The sequence below is a fragment of the Temnothorax nylanderi genome, unplaced genomic scaffold, assembly GCF_030848795.1.
Source record: "Temnothorax nylanderi isolate EJ_2023f unplaced genomic scaffold, tnyl_v1.0 TNYL_tig0065_pilon, whole genome shotgun sequence".
Taxonomy (NCBI): Eukaryota; Metazoa; Arthropoda; class Insecta; order Hymenoptera; family Formicidae; genus Temnothorax; species Temnothorax nylanderi.
In genome coordinates, this window is record NW_027249127.1 from 540,849 (window position 1) to 561,008 (window position 20,160).

Here is a 20,160-nt window from a genome sequence, read left to right on the forward strand (position 1 = left end):
AGAACTGCGTCCGAGTTTCGGTTTAAGCCAATGAAACTGCTGCTTTTCTGTAAGAGCTGCTAGTTGATTGGCTTAAACCGAAACTCGGACGCAGTTCTAGCATCGTGGACACCGGGCTTTAAGCCCGGTGTCCACGATGCAAGAACTGTGTCCAAGTTTCGATTTAAGCCAATCAACTTGCAGCTCTTACAGAAAAGTAGCAGTTTCATTGGCTTAAACCGAAACTTGGACACAGTTCTTGCATCGTGGACACCGGGCTTAAGCCTTGTGTACACGATACTAGAAATCGGTCCGAGTTTCGGTTTAAGCCAATCAACTTGCAGCTCTTACAGAAAAGCAGCAGTTTCATTGGCTTAAACCGAAACTCGGACCGATTTCTAGTATCGTGTACACAAGGCTTAAGACCGTGCCCCTACCAGAGAGGGGAGAGTTGCGCTACTGTATCTGCTGAGCTGCTCCATCCATCCTCCATCTCTGTCAGCTCCGTGCTCCGGCCTCCGGCTCCGTCTTGCTCCGTCTGTAGTGAGCAGTGGTGAGCAGTCTGGTATCGCCGCGAGGAGGTGCGCAGGGCCGTGGATCGCGGACATCGCGGTTCGTTCGTCGCAGACGTCGCAGTTTGTGGTGGTTCGTGGAGCGCGTTCGCGGTGGTGTCCGAGACTCCGAGGTACGAGCCGGATAGACGTGCGACCGCGATGAGGATGGGATTGCCGCCGTGCGGCAACAATGAATCGTGCTGTGAGTCGCGACCGCGGCCGACCGCGTAGCTCAGGCTGCTCAGGTGCGATCGTAGAGCTGGAAACGGAGTTGTCCGGCGCAAACGCGGCACCGAGGCGTCACCGCCTCGTTCTCTGACGATCGCGGGACGAACGTCGGTCCTCCCCGAAGGGAAAGAGAGAGAGAGAGAGAGAGAGAGTGTGTGTGTGTGTGTGTGTGTGTGTGTGTGTGTGTGTGTGTGTGTGTGGTGTGTGTGTGTGTGTGTGTGTAAGAGGAAGAGAGGGAGAAAGATAGAGAGGGAGAGGGAAAGAGAGAACGAGACGCGAGGACTGCGAGGAGGTCCCCGTCGCGCGCGAGAGCCGTTGCTTTTTTTGGTCGAGCGTCGCGTCGCCGACATGAGCCAGACGAGCCGCGGGCGAGCGAGTCGCGTCACCAGTCGCGCGAACGGCTGCCGCCCCGTCAGCTGATCGTTCATCGCACAACGAAATGTGAGGTAGCGAGCGTTACCTCTACACCCATCTCTACCTATCTACCTGTCTATCTACCTTATACCTATACTTAAACGTCAAGCCAGAGGACGTCGTCGTGCTTGCTGCCGCGCGCATCGCGGTTCCGATTCACGCCCGGCCCGCGGTCCCCCCCGCCCTCCTCCCGCGCGTGCGAACTGTGAGACTAACAGCGTGACCGCGCGCGCAAAGTGCGGGAAGCGGGGAGCACACTGGCAACCGGTTAGAGTTTACATGGGAACATGGGGAACAAGAATAGCTGTTGCGTCTACTCCAGTCCGCAGGTCGGGCGCAAGGAAGGCGGGGCGAAGATACGACCCGAGTGCAACTCGCGCCTGGGCCCGGGCCTGGAGGAGCACCTGCCGGAGGGTGGGATTAGCGTAAATAATTTGCAACATATCAGTGAACGCGAGCCGGAGGACTGGGACTCCGATCCGTCGTTGCACCCGTGCGCGGGAACCATCTTCATGGAGCGTTCCAAGAAGTCTATCGAGAGTGAGTAATACCCAGGGAATGGGCGCAGCAGGCTAGTCTTTAATAAACGGGCATGTATTTGATCGCCTCCCGGTCTCTTCTTTTTCCAGATGGCATGGTGAGGAAGAAGAGTCAACATCAAATAGCGGACACAAGGCCTTTGAAGAAGAGTAGCAGCTGCAGTACAATATATTTAGACGACAGCACGGTTTCACAACCTAACTTGAAAAATACCGTCAAATGCGTTGCCTTAGCCGTTTATTACCATATTAAGAATAGAACGTCGCAGCGACAGATCGATATATTTGATGAGAAACTGCATCCATTAACGGTACTAACAAAGAGATACGACGTTGTGCATTAGCTGCTTCCTTAAACCAGTTATCTATTTCTGTATTTTCGTATCTCTTCTCTATATGCTCATTTAATACCAATCGAATTGATTGCTATAGATCAGACAAATCTTAAGATTTTTTCTTACACGATACTTACATCGTACTTGAACAGTAAATCTGTGATCTGTCTTTCAGAGGGACGGTGTTTCGGAGGATTATGACAAGCATAATCCGGAGCATAAGCAAATATATAAATTTATAAGGACTCTGTTTAATGCCGCTCAGCTCACTGCTGAATGTGCCATCATAACGTTGGTTTATCTCGAACGCCTACTTACTTACGCGGAGATAGACATAACACCGGCTAACTGGAAACGTATAGTGCTGGGAGCTATTTTATTGGCGTCCAAAGTTTGGGATGATCAGGCGGTGTGGAACGTGGATTACTGTCAAATCCTGAAAGACATCACCGTGGAGGATATGTAAGTCTTTTTTTTCTCAATTACATTTAGATTATTGCGCTTGCTCGTTTTATGAAACTAAAACAAACTGAAGCCCCGAAAGATACGAGTGGAAGTTTGAGATGATGCTACTATTAACCATATCAATCGAGTAAATTTATAACTTCTAACTAGGAACGAATTAGAGAGGCAATTTCTGGAGATGCTGCAATTCAACATAAATGTTCCTTCGAGTGTATATGCCAAATATTACTTCGATCTTCGTACACTTGCGGAAGCGAACGAATTAACATTCCTTAGCGAGCCACTTAGCAAGGAGAAGGCGCAGAAGCTAGAAGCTATGTCCAGAGTTTACGAAGATAAGGTCACAGCCGAGGCTCTACGTACCGGTATTAAAAAGTGGTCCAGCTTAGACAATGTATGCATAGGCGGACCTAGACGTAGCATTGCTATTTTATCTTAAACATATGCACGGATGTAAAAACGGATCTAAACGCAGAGACGCAAACGTTACTGCTCAGATTTTTAATGAAGGTACGTGAAACTTTGTAAAGACATTGTTACCGATCAATTTTAATGATTTTTGAAAGAGATCGTTTGGATTATACCAAACATTTGTGTTACATCTTTGTTTAATTATTGTGGAATATTTGATGTATTATATACATCTCTTGGCAAACTGTTTTTATATATTGTCTAAACTAGATGTAAAAAATATCGCATATACCGTAATGTACGACTAAGTTGTACCATATTTCCGTCGCAAGTATGGTTTGCAATAACAATCTTTAATCTAACAATTATATATGTACTCTAAAATGTAGACGTTTCTCAATTTATTATAATTTCCAACCTTAAATCTAACCGTTATGTGTACTCTAAAATTTAGACGTTTCTCAATTTATTATAATTTCCAATCCGTTATTCTTGTTGTCTTCATTAAAGAATCGTGAGGTGATTCTCGATTCTCCGACAGAGAAAAATTTCAGATTGGTCTTCTTTTTAGATACAATACCCAATTCCAAATTCTAGAATCACTTTGATTAACCGTGTTATACCGCTAATTACGGAAAACTATAAATATTAATCTTATTTGGCAATAAATATCAATATATTTTTGTTGATTGTGCAAAGATTCTACTGTCTGGGACCTTAAAATGTGGATATAACAAAGCATACGAGAATGTGAGGCGTACTGACGAAACAAAGGGTGAGAAAGAAAATGTTTTAGTCGTAGCATTATCTGTACTGTCCTTATGGGAGAAAATAACTTGTGATATATATTAGTCAACTGTTCATTATCCAAAGCATTTTATATATTGACTGAATTTAATAAGAATCAAACTTACGGCTGATTTACTAATAACATTCTAAAAAGCGAAAATGTATACAGCACGGTTCAAATTAAAGATCATTGATATTTGTTAATAAACGCTACGTAATTTATCAAGGTAATCCAATTAGAAATTTGTAAGCCAAAGTTGTAATGCATGTCACTTGATATGTCCAAATTATTTTTTAAGTATATTAATATATTTCTTTGATTTGCCTAACTTCTCACTGTCGTGTACATCGAAAGTTTATTATATGAGAGAGAAATTATCATGGATTTAGAAAATGAATTATATACGTTTTTTTAATATATAATATTTGTATGTACTTTCTTTTGATATATTTCTGTAAGTACACACGTTTATTTGTTTTCATTATTTTGATTTAGAATTATTGCTATTACTATTAGAGTTTTTTTTAATGACAAATGTACAGCATAACAATTTATTTAAAAAAGTTTTTGACACTTAATTCGATATATCGGATTTGATAAATGATTTATGTATATTGAATAATGGTACATAGCGAGAACACCATTTACAATAAGTATATTATAACGTAAATATTAGCAAATCAGCCTTTGTAGCTTATTAAGAATGAAGGGCACGATTAAATTAGTCTGAATAATTGCTTTTATATGGCGCTACTTCCATGGATTTATAACTTTAGATAATGCGCGCGATAAGGATAAGCCATGATATCAGGGTTGCATCTTTTTTTTCTTATAAGATTACTCAGTCTTGCAAGGTTATTCACATTATTAATGATGGAACTTCACTTATAATTAATTTATTTTATCAGGATTATTGAAATTAACACAATGTCAAGTCCACATTTGTTTGTTCTTTTCATTATGTATATAACACGTATTACTTTTAGATGCTTTACAGAGATGTGTCGAATATTCATCAGCCTTTAATATAATAGGAAATTATGAAGTGATCACATTTTTACGGCCATAAAATTTCTATAAATACTACTATAAAATATTTAAATCGGACAGCTAAGTATATGCGTTTCGTATAGCATGCAATTAAATCTTCCAAAGATCATCGAGGAACACGCTCACTAAAAAAAAAAGAACTTAGAGGTTGTATCATATTCACATTTTACTGAATAACAAGGTCAAATTGAAATACCATTAATATAACATGTACCATATATATTACTAATTGACTTATATATGATATAATTTAATATTTTGTACCTACCAATTAGAACGTAAAAATATAAGATAGTCTTATTGTATGACTGGTTGTACGTCTATAAGAATTAAAGAGTGTAATCTGAAGTTCCATTGGATTTTCAGAATGCCCGTTACGGAGGAAGAGTAATTGCGATTTATTATTATTTTTATATTTTATTACACGAAAGTCAGAGTATTGTAACGGTCGAATTTATAATATAGAGCGGCTGCAAAGCCCGATGTATGTGAGAGGAAACGAAACGAACTACGTACGTTCTCAGCTTTTAATGCATTTGTATAGTATATACCGGATGATAAGAGCATGATGTAACGTATTTGCAATTTCTGTCCATATTGCAATTTTTCATTTCGCCTGTCCGAAAAATAAAAATATATTTTTACTGCATTACTATATCATAGGTAACTACATACATACGTGCTATGTATGCTGCGGAAGTGTTTATACAACTTTACAGAGCAATTAATACACCGTGCGATGCCAAAATGTTGTTAAAATTATATTGTATAGACTATTGGACACACACATACATACACACACACACACACACACAGGAAGAATGTGTACTGCACTGCGATTTCCGGTTCGTTTTTATCTCTGTTCTAATTTTCTGATAAAAACTAGATCTTTATAGATTTTCACGCGCATGACTATTTTTATAAATAGATATTCATTATAAAGACAATCTTCGAGTCTTATTGCGTCCTGTAAATAAATTGCCGAATTCGTGTAAGATTCGTAAACGTGTGTATCATAAATCGTACCACTTTGTTAGTAGTTACCCGAGCACTAAAAAAAACCGCTTGAAGGTGATATTTCATAGGGTCGCCTTTAAGTCTTCCATCCTCTAGCGTCTGTATAGAGTCCTACAATACTTCAACTCCATGTAATAAGTATTACGTTTAACATATTATGAGACCGATGCTTTTACGATACGAATTTGTGATAAATAGATATACCAATACATTATAATATCGTTTTGTACATATATATATATATATATATAGATATATATACATATATATAGATATATAAATATCTGTATAAAACACGCCTGTATCTATTTTCATTGTAAATTTTATTGTCCTATTACAAAGGCAGATATTATAAGGCTATGAAATTTATACTGTCACATCTTTCACGTTTACTATAAAAAAAAGGAAAGAACAGATAACTAGGAGTCTCTCTTCTCCCTACATTTTGCCCGATATTAAAAGAATGGATGCTTCCGCTTAAACACATAACGCTTTCGTATCATTATCGCGTACGAAGTAGCGATATTCCTTGGGAATGTAAAGCACAAGTCGTTCGCGTTTTCAGCACTCCTTTTTAACGCTACATCTTATCCGAAGAATCGCGATTGGAAGCATAGAAAGCGGTATGTGCGCGCGTACGTATGACAGTAAGATGTATAAAACGTGTGCTTCTTTTTTCGCAAAGAAATTATTATTGATAACGATTATACACAGAAATACAATTACGTGTTATTCGACTATGTATACAATGGTTGTATCGAAACGATGATTGTATACACAAGCGAAGTCATTCTCATCTTTCCGAAAAGCGCCAAATTTCTAAAAAAAAAAAGGAACGCAACTTTTTACAAAAATAAATTGTGCCTGAAATAATTTACTTAACCGACATGTATATTTGCATTTGTATATTTATATCCTATGCCAAAACTTTTAATATATATATAATGTATAGATGTCTAAAATGAATATACATGGAATTTTAATAAACATTTCATCTCGTAATACAAAAAGGTAAAACGAACAAAAAAACATTATCTCAAAAGATCACATTGTAAATATCTCTTTCCAGTTAATGTAAGTATCAATAGATAAAAATCCATCAGATAAAAGTATTGCAAAGAGATGGCACGACAAATTGCTCTATTCCTTATGATTAAGATAATCAAAGTGGGAAGAAGTACGTTCTGAATGATTTATTTGATGGCATTTAACGTTCATCCGATCGGTAAATACATATTAATATTATATAACGACCCAGTTCCCCACACTTTCATATTATAAGACATAACAGAAGCATCCCTAAAAAGGACAGTATCGTACTACAAATTCAGTCTAACAGAAACGATGCAAAGAGCGCTTTTTTAAATTATAGGAATATAAAAACTACATAAACTATACAATAATAACTAATTGATCGAACATATATTATTTTATATTTATACATTATGTGTTTCTTATGTCTCTTTGCAGAACATAAGGAAATGATAGCACAATATGGAAAAGAATAAAATACAAATTGTAGTCCGTAGCAATCTCGTGCTATTTATCACTGTCATACAATCAGCCGAGATCGACAATCGATTGCGATAAAAACCTATTACCGCACATCGCACATTGGCATATCCCTCCTTGCAATCTATCGAAAAGAAATTTGTTTGGGGGCGAACCACGATACTGTGTTACATCTTACGTGTATGACACATTCATTGCAAGCATTATAATACGAAGAGAACGTTTACTTTCGTCTCCGTCTACTACGAGCGTAGAATCACTGCAGGATATTTAATTGTCCGGTGTTTGTCGCGTAAACCATCCCTTGACCCGGCTGCGGCGCCCATCTGATGCAATTTAGACTAAGATAATTCGAAACCTCCCGGTTACTTTGCAACAATTCCCGGATAAGCACCATGCTCTCCCTGTGACGTTTGATGTCCATGTCCAGCTCGTTTCTCATCCGAATGTCGCGGATCCGCCAGTCGCGAATATGTCTATAACTGTTGGCTGTAACATTATTTCGCCTTGGTATACTATTCGTAGAAACGTTATCATCGAGCATCTCATCGGAGGAATCGTATGTCAATTCCATGGTCGGATCTGTCGACGAAACATTCTTTTCGTCGTCGGGCTGCTTCTCCTGCAGTTTGTAAATCAGAGCCATCGGGAATGGTCTGGCAGGTACGTGAATCCTGCGTGCCAAACCTACCAAGAGATGTTGTTGCGTAGGTGATATCGAAACAGACACTACCGTTTGATCGATATTGGTCGAATAAATCTTTTCTCCCAGCGTTTCCCATTGCAGGCTGTAAATACCTAAACCGAAAAAGTAAATCGTATAGCTTTAGTCTTTCGACAATTTAAAACAATCGTGTTTTTACTTCATTCTATTTCTTTCAATTTCTATGTCTTTGTCAAGTAATGAAAAAATTGCGTAGCAATGCACAAAGAAGAGGGTAAGTTCACATTATTTGTATATTGTTTTACTACCCCTTGTGGAAGAAAAGTTATCGTTTAAAAATATCCCCCTGCAAGATTATATTGGCGTGAAAGAGATGCGATACAAAAATAAGAAATTATCCCTTCAAGATAAAAAAAAAGTGCTGAGAACACGCGCCCTGAGAAAGAATCGTTAATATCTTGATATATATATATATATATATTTCATGAATAATGAGGATCACATGCATTCCTCGTTTACCTAATGTGGTCGTCACATTGATACGACCAGACTGCAAAAGCGTCGCCAGCAATTTTCCATCTGTAGATATGTCAATACTGGCATCGTTATGAATCTTACATTCAGGCACCACGACGTTTTTCTCAGCTAAAAAATCGTATCGGCATATATAAGCATACGCAGAAAAAGAGTATGTCTATGGTTAATCATTTGTATTTGACATTTTATACTAACAGTCCGTAATGTCAGGTATGTCACCATTGGAGAAATCCCATGCTTGAACGCGATAACTCTGAATTTCCAACGCTGGATTGAATGGTATACCCACAGGTATATGATGTTCTGAGAAATTATCTGATTTTTACATCTTCACATGTATTATATATGCATGTACAGACATTCAAAAATAAATTTTGTATTTAAATGCTATATAGAAAATGATCGATTATTGGTGGCAATTTTATACAAAAAACTACGTGGAAAAAAAAGGAAAGATGGTAAATCTTTTTGAGATTTTGTTCTTGAGAAAATCGCAATCGTTAATAACGTATCTTATTATTTTGAAACTTTCATAATTTTCACTAACATAAATTATTCAACGTTATTGAAGTACAATTTGAAAGATTCGACATTTCAAGAACAATAGGAAGTATTTAAAGTTATCGAACAAATATCATTCATCTTATTTATACAGCAAGATAATAAATTTATATTATTTCTTTTTAAACTAAATATTATATTTTTGTTCGTACTTGAATAACTGCCGTTGAAATAAATTCATCAATTTTGAATCAGTGCCTCTCGATTGTACCACCAGTAGAAGACCATTCTGTATGTCGTAATATGTGTATTAACTGTATGTATTTAAAAATTTGAAAAAATGTACCAAAGTCCCAATAATAATCGTTTTCGTCATTTCCTGGATCCTGTCCTCCTCCTCCTCCTCCTCCTCCTCCTCCTCCTCCTCCTCCTCCTCCTCCCCCTCCTCTTCCTCCTCCTGTTCCACCACTTCCACTTCCTCCTCCTCCCCCTGCTGCTCCTGCTCCTCCTGTTCCTGTTCCTTGTCCTGCTCCTCCTCCTCCTCCTCCACTTCCTCCATCATCACCGCCACCACTATTACTGGGATTGGCACCCCCTCCAATTCGTGATCCTGTATTAGTCACGAATTCAGTGTAACGGGGTATCCAGGTGGGCCCAACCCGATTGCGCCACAATGTCAGGAATGTTGGAGTAAACACCTAATACAAAAATTAATAATGATCAGAAAAGATTTAGCCTTCAAATAAGCAACGATCGAACCTATTATTTATCAATGTAAAGATCGGAGAAACAAGAAGTGATTCATAAATAGATGTCAAAAATTATTTGTAAACTATAAATTTTTGCAAGGATTAAGTACAAAATAAGTGCTCTAAATAAAATCATAAGAATAATTGAAAATTCACGGAATGATTTACCATGATTAGTCGTCAGATGATAATCGACTGTCAGTTTTATAAAACGCAATGTCTCAAAATTTATACTATACCGAAGTTCTAGTATTGTTCGACTGTCCAGCCCAACTTGGTCCAGGCTGATCTATGGACTCGTTTGTCCGATCGTTGTTCCTGTTAGTGGTGTTGTAAAGGAAATTATTGATCAAGAACGGCGGAGGCGTATGTGGTGGAGTTGGCGGCGTGTTCTGCCTTCTTCGCGGATTACCGGAAAGATTGTCCAAGTCATTAACGGGCACGTTGTTCACCTGTAGCTCAGGAACGTTAAATTCTCGTCGGAGAGACGCGCCCTCCCTGTTGTGGGGGAATCTGCGATTGTTATTCGGATCGGAGTTGCCGTATCTGTGCAAAGGACGCTCGAGCAATGACGAGCACGCGCCCCGCGCATATTGGCGAGCCCAACGGGTTCTCTGATGCGACGGTCTGCCGCTTTGTTCATCTCCCGATGAAGTGTAAGAAATGTAGTTCCTCCAGCTCTCGCTGGCACGCGTACTGGAGTCAATCTCTTGCGGACCTCTCGCTTCGTTGATGCGTCTCACCGCCGGCTCGGATACCGTAGCATTTCTGTAATTCCGCCTATAGCTCTCATTCGAGTTCCGCGACTCGTTTGCAGCGTCTATTGTACGATTCTCAACTCCTGCCCTGACATCGGCACGTTCGTCGTTGTCGATCGAACTGCTACTTTGGATTCTCTCCACAATACTCTGCACCTCCGCCGACAGGGCGTTTTCAGAAGTTGACTGGCGATTATCTTCGTTTTGTGCATTATCGTCGTAATTATTATCGTCACCGTTATCGCTAGGTCTAGCTGCCGCTGGATTGTTGGTTTGATTTTCGGATGCATTATTACCGTTTTGAGTTCCCTGTCGATGACGAAACAGCCGCCTTAATTGTTGCGCCATAAGGCGATAACGTCTATTCCCGTGTACTGAAAGGAGCTCTTCCGCATTTGGCATCTCGTCACGATTCCTCGGGAATCTCTCTCTGTCGGCGCTTCGTCTTGGCGCGTTATCGCTCGCGCGATGCAAACTTTCCGTTTGCAGACTATTGTCAACGCTGTTATTACCGCGCGTGTCGCTTCTGTTTTGGTTGTTAACTGATAAATCAGAAGTGAAAGGTCCGTATTGACTAGATTCCAGCTCTCTTCTTGTTATTACCAGCTGTGCTAACAATAAGTCTGTTAGCTCCAGTGCCAGATGTAACAATACGTACAATTCTGAAAAGAAAGAAAAACATAAATTGATATAAATTAACAATCAAGAGATACACAATTTAGAGAATGTGGAAAACATGTGGGATTACTTTATATAAACATTCATATTTTCAATAAAATCAAATATGTCAATTTCAGATACTTTTTCCCTTTTTAAAATTGACGAGTAATATTAACTTCTCAATATTCAGAATTAACTTTTGAAAATGACACTGCACGTAAAAAAATTTTATCTTGCGTTTCGGGGTTACTTTTTCATGTAGAATCATTACTTTTCCAATTATATTACATTTCAATAATTTATAATTTTATATAATACACGATAAACTTACTGTACATCTGTTCATAGAGAACATTGCTTTGGGAACCGTTTCCTGATCTCGTTACTTCGAAGAATTGGATCAGAGATCGCACCATCAAGCCGAGGACTTGTCTGAAATAATATTAATTGGTCCGAATATATTACTAATTATTCGCATAACAAAAATTCTTGGAAATAATGTATACTTGCTCAATATCTTAATGTCGTTATAATATTGTAATGTTAATATGTTATATTATAACACAAAATATTATAGAATGTGTTGTCCTGCCTACCTAGCTCTTAATCTTGTAGCTTCGCGAATCTCTTCCATTTCCCGATTATCATTCTCTCTATTAGTTTCCGATTGGTGATTATTACCATTCAACCTTCTATTGCTGTTCCGAGCTAAGGCCCTCTGCTGTCGGACTAGCAATTCCAGTCGTACGATCATTTTTTGTAGATACTCAGATGTGTTCGAACCTCGTGTTCTATCCCGGATATCTATATCTATATCTAAATTGTCGTTATTACTGCTGTCATTATTTTGGGATGCATTTCTGCGTAAATGCCACGGTCTTCTGACATGTTCGCAATGACGAAATGGATTATTAGCAGCCTGAGACCTAGAGCTTTGTCTACCACGAAGCGATTTCAGCGACCATTTTAAACGTCTGAAAATTGAAATATATTAAACGGAATTACAATCGATTTAGAAAGACAATTACAATGTATTTAATATATTATATTTTTTTCAACTAATAAATTTGTGTGTAAAAAGATTTTTTCACATATAAAAGTTACTTTACTTTTAAGTAATAATCTAACTATAAATCCGAAATCACTTGTTTTCGTATCTTTACTAGTTAAACGCATACTTGTTTAATTAACACTTTTAAAACGAAACGCACTGTCTCTATAGAATATATGCACATAAATACCGGAGATATATCTTTTGTCTGGTATATCTCATAGGTTCAGATGATGATGTGGAAGGTGAAATCCTGGCCCTTTGATTCGTTGGATTTCGCTTAAAAGGAGAACTGATTTTACTATCGCCGTTCCTGCTGTTGCTACTGGTCGCGTCGCTGGTCGCGGGATATTTAATATTCGTATCCGATGCCTGGGTCGATCTGCTGGGACCGGCACGATCGAGACCACTGACGAAACTCGAGATGCTGGGTAACGGTTCCGACTCGGTCGTTATCGCAGTGACCGCCGGTAAATTCGAATTAGCCCCGATATTCGACACGACGCTGGACATACTGGGCAACTGCACGTCACCGTCGGTCGTCAAACTGGAATACGTGTGGTCGTTCACCGTCCGCGCGTCGGTGACGCGAGAATCACAGTTTTGGCAGCGTGAGGTCAGCCTCGCGTACAAGCCGTCCAGCATCTCGTTCAATTTGAGACACTGCATCCGCCGTAATTCAGCGTCGCTCGGCAGCAGATTCGAAAGACTTATATTGCTCTCCTCGACATTACGGGTGCTGGCCGTTGGCTCGTCCGTGTGAGTCCTCTCGAGACCGGTCACTCCGCTCGATGTCGACGGCTGACTCTGATCGTATGATCTCGCGTCAGTACGATCGCCCTCGTTACTTTCCCTCTGATAGTTCTCCAAGAGCGCTTTCTTGAAATTCCTCGCCGATTCATTCGATGAATTTGTAGCCGACGTTGACGGACCAGGATTACCAGCAGCATTGTCTCTTTGCGTCTCTGCCTGATCGCCGTTCTGTCTCTCTACACGAACCGTCACATGCAATGATCGTATTTGTCGTTGTAGATCCTCCCACATTTTGCGCACTTGACACAGCTGGACTATTTCTAAGCGTGCTCTGTTAAGAAATTGAGAAAATTGTTATTTTTTTATTGACACAGGAACCAAAAAAAGCAATAAAAAATATTGTAATTCATTTTCTAATGTTGCTTTAACAGTATAGTATAGTATATACTTAAAAAATATATATATACATATAATCTACAATCTACGTAATCTCGTGTTTATTTATTTTATTTCCATTTTAAGGGTCGACAGGAGTGACGGCCGAACTCCGGTGCACTTTATGCACTAAGTGCACTTTAAACTGCACTTTTAACTGCAATATTCGTAATATTTATTTTCGGAAAATTTATTTTGATCCTTTTTCCAAAATCCGGCTATGTAGCGGGTTGCGGCTGATCTTACTGATTAAAACGAGCATAAGTTTAATGAGATTCATTAATTAATTTGGCTAAAATTTGGGAAAAACGATTCGTAGTTCACGGATTTTGGAAAAAGGATCAAAATAAATTTTCCGAAAATAAATATTACGAATATTGCAGTTAAAAGTGCAGTTAAAGGCAGAGGTCTCCACCCGTACTCCTGTCGACCCTTAAATGCTAAACAAAAAACTTTCGAAAAAAGTTATTGCGTTCAAATAAATTCCCGAAAAGTTACAATTCTTACAGTTTACAATATCGATTAATATTGAATTTTTTTTATCAATATTGTATCAAATCTATGCAAAATTTAGTCAAAAAACATTTTATCTCTAAATTATTACATTAATTGTAATAAATTCATGATACATATACATACATTAATCATAAAAAATCTTATAAATTTACATTTTATAAATTTACTTACAAAATATAATTCGAGTTATATAATAGTAGCCATGTAAAATCCCGTCGTATCGTCAACTTACCGACACAGGCGATGCATGTTGTCGATATGACGACTGAGCAACTGAATCCCTTGTCGAACTCCCAGTGAACTCTCTCTTGGATCTATATTGTCAGCACCGAGCATTATCGGATCTATAATGTAATCGATATCCGGGTCATCTGCGTTTCGTTGCTCCTGATTCTGTTGTTGTTGTTGTTGTCGCTGCCTGTCGCTCGTTGTCGATCTGTTCTCGCGGTTAGTTACATTAGCGATTCTCGTTGCAACGGGATCGTTAACCGTTCTCGACAATTCCGCAAATCCCGCTAATGTCGCACGCGTTGTGCCCGAATCAGACGTCTGCGATTGAAGTGGAGTACTATCGGAGTTGCTGGTATTGGGTGTTTGATTTTGTTCTACCCTTTGGGATTGATTTTCTCGTAAACTTCTAAACGGGAACAACGGTGGTTGCTCGTAACGAGTAGGATTTGCAGACACAGGTGATAACTGATTCCTTTGCTCTCTGTTATCGTTAATATTTTGTTCTGCGTCTTCCGAAAGGGGCCTCGGTAGAGTTTGTTCGTTCGGTGAGTTGTTGGTATACTCCGAGTTTCTGCTAGAAGTATCCAATTGTATCCATCGACTAGTCCACCGACGAGAGTTCGAATTGGTGTTGGAGTTCGTATCATCCAAATTTGAATCTGAATTACTGTTTTCCTCGAGCAGCCAATATCCATTCTCCGAGTCGTCTAATAACACTTGTTGGGTAGTATTATTGTTTTCCATCCGGTCCGCATGCAAATTTCGAAGGATTTGCAGAACATCTATCACTCTCCTGAGTAAAGGTGAATTTCTAAATGTTAAAAATTTCAAATATATGACATCTTCAAAAACATAAAATGTACATAAAATGTATGATGGAAAAAAATCTCAACAAAATATATTAAAACTTAAAACTTAAAAATAAAAAAGATTCAATGAAGTATACTCACCCTTGCCTGCGACTGAGTTCTTGAGATCTTATTTCTTGCATATTTCGCGTAATCCTTGATGCTCTATTATCTTGGTTGTTATCTTCGTTTAATTCGTTATTTAAACTGTCAAGTAAATTGTTCCTATCTGTTTCGTCTAATCTGGGAGAACTAGTTGTCGCTTCTTGATTTTGCGAGCTGCTCGCTCGTTGCGCGACAGGCTTGGGGACATTTGGTTGAAACGCTGAGTGAGTTGAAACTGTAAAGTTAGATGCGCCATTACGGGATGTCGATGCTCGCGAATAACCTTCATCACTCGAAGATGAGGTGTCTTCTAGAATAACAGAATATAGATTTTAAGTCAACAATAGTAATCTTATTTTTCTATTTTATATACTTGCAGTTCTGTTCAAGTAGAAATATTACCAATATAGGATAACGGCATTGGTATGGAAAACTCAATAGGGCCCAATTTACGCTTTCGCCGCCTCGGCGGTTCGTCCTCCGTGTTCAAGGCATCAAATCGTCTTCTCGTTGCCCTCCCAGCACTTCTTGATGAAGTACCAGCATTTTCACTATTATTGGCATTGGCATCGGACCACATCGTGCCACGCTCTTCGTTCTCACCGGCGTAACTTGTGCTAGGAAACACATTGGATTCCAAATCGTGCAGTCTCGAAGACAGCATTGATGATGCGGAACTAGTGCTGGGAACTTGTCCGTCATTCGGAGTAAGAGCTCTCCATTCGGCCTCGGTTAAATTCACCTGCGAAGGATCGGTCGCGATATGCCGATTTCGCGGCAGAATACCATACATGGTGAATTCATCTCGCAACCGCTCGATCCTAGAACTCGTGTTAGTAAATTGCGCCTCCATATTGTTAAGCGCTTCGATCTCGTCGTTCAGAGCGTTTCGAAGCAGCTGAAGGCGAGAGTTACGGTTGTTAGAATGCTCGAATAAAGTCGCGGTCTGCCGCTGTAGCCTTTCCCGCAATTTCTGCAATCGCACCAAGCACGAGCTATTATTCTCGGCGGCGGCGTTCAGAGCCTCCCTCAAATTCTGAAGAGTAGTCCCAATCTCCTCTTGCTCGGAACGTTCCATCAATAATCGCTGACATCGTTGCAACCTTTCCAGATTCGTGTTATTCGCTTGCGCGCTGGAATTCAATTCGTTCCTTAATCTTCGTATAGATGATTCAGTCGCCGCCGATTCGTTTCTATTACTCGACTCCTCAAGATTAGAGGATAACGCTTCCGGCATATCCATGGGGTCAGTGCCACGGTCGATCTTCAAAGAAAATCGACATATTCTTTACACACGCTTGATAAAAGGGAAAAAATTCTAATGAGATTGCAACATATATAGCTCACCGTATCTCTATTTCTGGAAACGTCGAAGTAACGTCTTACGAGCGTCACATATTGATCGACGAGATCTCTGTAACATAGATTTATTCTTCTTTCCGGATCTTGAGAGTTGCTCTCGCGCAACCTTTCGTCCACGCCGAACCACACGTTGTTCAATCGCTCGTTAAACTCGTCCCTGGGACGAGAGTCGTTTATCGCGCTAGGTTCTCGATCGCGCCTCCTCACGGAGCTCGGCAAATCATCGTCGTTGCTGTCGTCCGCCGATCTGTTCTCGGCATTGTCCGTGTTCGCTGGATTGCCGGTCGGACGAAGTGGATTTCTCGTAATGCTTGGAGAAGATGTAGCCTCCCTAGTTTGATTCAGTTCTACATCGTAAGGCATAAAACTATTACGATGAATCTCGATTGTTACAGATGGAGTTGCATTAGTTCACAGTATCCGTAATTGACACGATAGTATAATGTACATACATACCTTCGGACAGATTTCGTCGCCGATGAAACCGCGTTTCCTCTTGCCGCACGCTGTTTCTAAGCTGTTGGTGATAATTGGCAAATCGTGAGAAGCTGGACATTTCATGGCCTCTGCGCATAAACAGATACGCACTGAAAAAATTTATATTCAAATTTCGCTAATTTCCCGATGAATTTCGATGATTTTGCATTGTATAATTTAAATACCGAGAAGGTCTGTCTGCAGTATGACTGTCCGCCGATCCTCTTCCGTAAAAAGAGCCATGGTTCCACAAGTGAAAAGGCGAAAGTTCGATATCTGGGAAATTTTCTCGTGGCTGATACCTAAAGTTCCTATTTTTTCGGGATTAGTTACAATACAAAGTTATTTGGAATAATACACACATATAACAAAGGAATAAGTAAAAGATACAGATTTGTCGATAAAAAGAAATACAATTCAAAACTGAGATATTCAATTTTACCTATTTGTTTGTAAAAATACTTATAAATAGAAAATAAGATTATTAATAGATTTATAATAAATATTTCATTGTTTTTGTATTCCAAAATTCAAACTTTTTATTTAAAATTGTGAAAAATATCCAGATGTAAGACAAACAGATCCATATCTAAAATTTATTTATACGCGCAATATTCACGTCATAGTGTTTTTACTTACATCAAACTAGTTCTAAGTAATTGTCCCACGGGAGCCCGATCCCATTGTGATTGTACTTGCGGCGTATTTGCGATTCCTGTGATTAGTTTTCTTCCTAAACTGTCAAAAGCTACATATCTGTAATTTTTACAACGTAGGATATAGTTTCTCGTAACATTTTTTCCCGTATATCATAGTCTATGATGCAATTGCTTTTAAAATTACCTCACTTTTTCTTTGTCAGTCTTTGTAGCAGTTACAGCGAACGGTTGAGACTTACTCCAGTCCCAGAAGTGAATTTCATTATATGTGGCTATAACTAACAATCTTTCCAAGGGATGGAACGCGAGTGAAGCGATAACGGTATGGCTGTCAGCATTCCAAATTTCGCTACCACCCTACACGAACAAATTTGCGTTGTGAGTCATTAAACGCATTGCCGTTTCATGCCAAAGTAAATTATATATAATTCCAAAAATTGTACTCACACTTAAATCCCACACACGAACTTGACCTCCTAAGCAACCGGACGCTAAGATCTGACTGGATGATGGGTGAAAAGCTATGCACCAGGGAGTACGTGGGTGTCCGGACAAAGTTCTAATATTCTTTCCCGTTGTAATTTCCGTGATATAAACATTGTGATTCCCATGTGTAGATGCTACCATGGTCCTGAAATTATTGTTCCATAAATCTGTAATTTCCTCTAATGTTCTCCATTGCATTATTATAAATAAAAGTAGCTACTGTACGCATGTTACTTTGTTCTTTAACTTATTAGCATTACTTTCTAGTAATCACACAACGAAATATATTATTATATTTTGCCCATTGCATCTTACCCATCAGGACTGAAAACCATTAGAAAAGTGGCTCTAGGAACACCAGGTAATTCACATTTCTGCAAATAAACAGACAACACTTAGTATGTTACTTTGCTGTAACATATGTAGCATAGTAAATATGTGTCATTATTAACTCAGCCATTAGAAACTGATGAAGTTGGAGAACAAAAGTCGTTGTCGAAGGCTATTTTATCAAGCATTTATCGTTGTACTACATCTACTTGGGCTTTCACAAATTAGAGATACAGACACACGAAAAACACTGAAGTTACACAAGTTTTATTATACGGCTATTAGATGGTCGGATATAGAAGTATATACCAATTCCTTGTGGTCCCTCAGCACAAAGTTTGCTTCAGCTATCGGCTCCAATTCGCGCGTACTGGTCTTATGCGTCGTGCGTAACCCAAAATCCCTCAGCATCAAATTGCGCAGTATATTGTGCGACTTGCTGCGGTGGAGCAACTCCGGTCTTTTCTTGACTTTCCCCATTTAGCTGAATGTCCTTGCAACACCTCTAAATAAATTGCAAAATATATTACGGCATATAAATACAGCCCTAAGAGTATTTCTTTTTATTTAAGAAAATAAAAGCACACTCTTCTGATATACCATAAGTAACTTGTTTGACAAATTTAAATACTTCCTATTACCAGTTCTACTTTGTTTTATTACCATTATCTATCTTTCCTCATTTTTTTCTTTGCTATATATTTTCTTATAGTTTGTTATACTTTTATCAAGCTTTTTACAGTTTCTATGCCTCAAAAAATATATTAAATATATGTGTATGTTATATATATAAATAAAATTATATATGTACATATACATATATAATTTATATTTTTCTGTCGTAATTCTCATTCGAGAAGGTCGAGAATAAGTGCATGCAGAAATACTTTCAATTTCGACAAACATCACGGTCCTACTGCTGTCTTGCTAGAATAATCCGCATCAAAGATATATGATATATTGTTAAGGTAGGTTAAGCTCAGAAGCGCCCATACCGATCCCAACCGAGAATCTCGACGAAGGGCAGCGCGATTACGCGAAAGGATTAGCGGACGCGGCGTTCGTAATTCGGACAGTATTGGCGATCTCTTCCTGGCGGCGTTCGCTCGCGGGGTTCGATCCACGTCGATAAGCTAATTACTGATCCGCTGGGTGGCCCGGAAATAGCAATGTCGTACGAGCCGAGACGAATTCCGAATTTGCGTCCCCTCCCTCTCCCTGAGTCTCTCTCTCTCTCGTTCCTCGGCCCCTTTTCACACGGACGGACGGACGGGGATTCCGTTTACCTGCGAGAGTTATCGTTCCGCCAGGATGACGGGCATGGAAGAGAAGGATACGCCTCACTCCGCGTACACGGCGAATGTAAATTTCCAATCGCGTATCCTATCGAAACACATCGTTGTCCTCCATTAGCTCGTTCGGACGTTCGGAGTATCGTGGACTATCGCGAGGCACTGCGGACCCTCGGGCCTCGCTCGAGCTCGTCGGTCACGATGTTTTTCGACTGATTAAATTCGTGGTGCATCGCTAGATGACACTAATCTTACGAGTGGCGCGGAGAGGAGGGAGGAAGAGAAAGAGAAAGAAAGAGAGTGTGTGTAAATAAAAATGCAATATTCTCATGGGAAAGCAAAAAAATAATTTTATTCTTCTTCAATTAAATAATTTTAATTATTTTCTATTACTTTTAATTGATAGTACAATTTTTATTGGCGCATTTAGCTTCCGCTTCTTAAATCGCTTT

The 20,160-nt window shown here is 39.3% G+C and overlaps 2 protein-coding genes across 5 annotated transcripts; one reads left to right on the forward strand and one right to left on the reverse strand.

The window, feature by feature from the left end:
* Positions 1–523: 523 nt before the first annotated feature.
* Positions 524–6,668, forward strand: Cycy (cyclin Y). 3 transcript variants are annotated; one of them, XR_011718388.1, is made up of 6 exons: positions 525–1,207; positions 1,285–1,715; positions 1,805–2,025; positions 2,225–2,511; positions 2,665–3,024; positions 3,625–6,668. XR_011718388.1 is itself a non-coding variant. In XM_071708239.1 (4 exons), exons 1-4 carry the CDS (start codon positions 1,463–1,465, stop codon positions 2,951–2,953), a joined length of 1,050 nt encoding a protein of 349 aa, XP_071564340.1. In that variant the 5' UTR covers positions 524–1,462; the 3' UTR covers positions 2,954–6,668. The 3 variants fall into 3 exon arrangements, 1 of the variants encoding a protein (XP_071564340.1); XR_011718389.1 differs by having other exon boundaries at positions 525–778; XM_071708239.1 differs by having other exon boundaries at positions 524–1,715; positions 2,665–6,668.
* A 292-nt stretch (positions 6,669–6,960) lies between these two features.
* Positions 6,961–19,885, reverse strand: LOC139773645 (uncharacterized). Of its 2 annotated transcripts, none has more exons than XM_071708224.1 (20): positions 19,703–19,885; positions 18,726–18,921; positions 18,402–18,460; positions 18,048–18,231; positions 17,785–17,957; positions 17,581–17,697; positions 17,127–17,252; positions 16,921–17,051; positions 16,450–16,811; positions 15,505–16,366; positions 15,100–15,412; positions 14,151–14,960; positions 12,405–13,298; positions 11,760–12,137; positions 11,495–11,595; positions 9,985–11,165; positions 9,343–9,694; positions 8,691–8,798; positions 8,478–8,603; positions 6,961–8,092 (listed from the first exon to the last, which is right to left on the reverse strand). In XM_071708224.1, exons 2-20 carry the CDS (start codon positions 18,894–18,896, stop codon positions 7,551–7,553), a joined length of 6,990 nt encoding a protein of 2,329 aa, XP_071564325.1. In that variant the 5' UTR covers positions 18,897–18,921; positions 19,703–19,885; the 3' UTR covers positions 6,961–7,550. The 2 variants fall into 2 exon arrangements, with proteins under 2 accessions (XP_071564325.1, XP_071564324.1); XM_071708223.1 differs by having other exon boundaries at positions 8,691–8,810.
* Positions 19,886–20,160: the final 275 nt, after the last annotated feature.

Excerpts from the sequence above, each read along its gene's own strand:
- LOC139773645 (XM_071708223.1), bottom strand. The coding sequence starts at position 18,896 with ATGGGGAAAGTCAAGAAAAGACCGGAGTTGCTCCACCGCAGCAAGTCG. Across the intron at positions 12,138-12,404 it reads AGACAAAAGATATATCTCCG|ACGTTTAAAATGGTCGCTGA; the intron begins GTATTTATGTGC and ends TTCAATTTTCAG. Across the intron at positions 8,811-9,342 it reads CGATTATTATTGGGACTTTG|ATAATTTCTCAGAACATCAT; the intron begins GTACATTTTTTC and ends TGTAAAAATCAG.
- Cycy (XM_071708239.1), top strand. The coding sequence starts at position 1,463 with ATGGGGAACAAGAATAGCTGTTGCGTCTACTCCAGTCCGCAGGTCGGG. Across the intron at positions 1,716-1,804 it reads TTCCAAGAAGTCTATCGAGA|ATGGCATGGTGAGGAAGAAG; the intron begins GTGAGTAATACC and ends TTCTTTTTCCAG. Across the intron at positions 2,512-2,664 it reads GACATCACCGTGGAGGATAT|GAACGAATTAGAGAGGCAAT; the intron begins GTAAGTCTTTTT and ends ACTTCTAACTAG.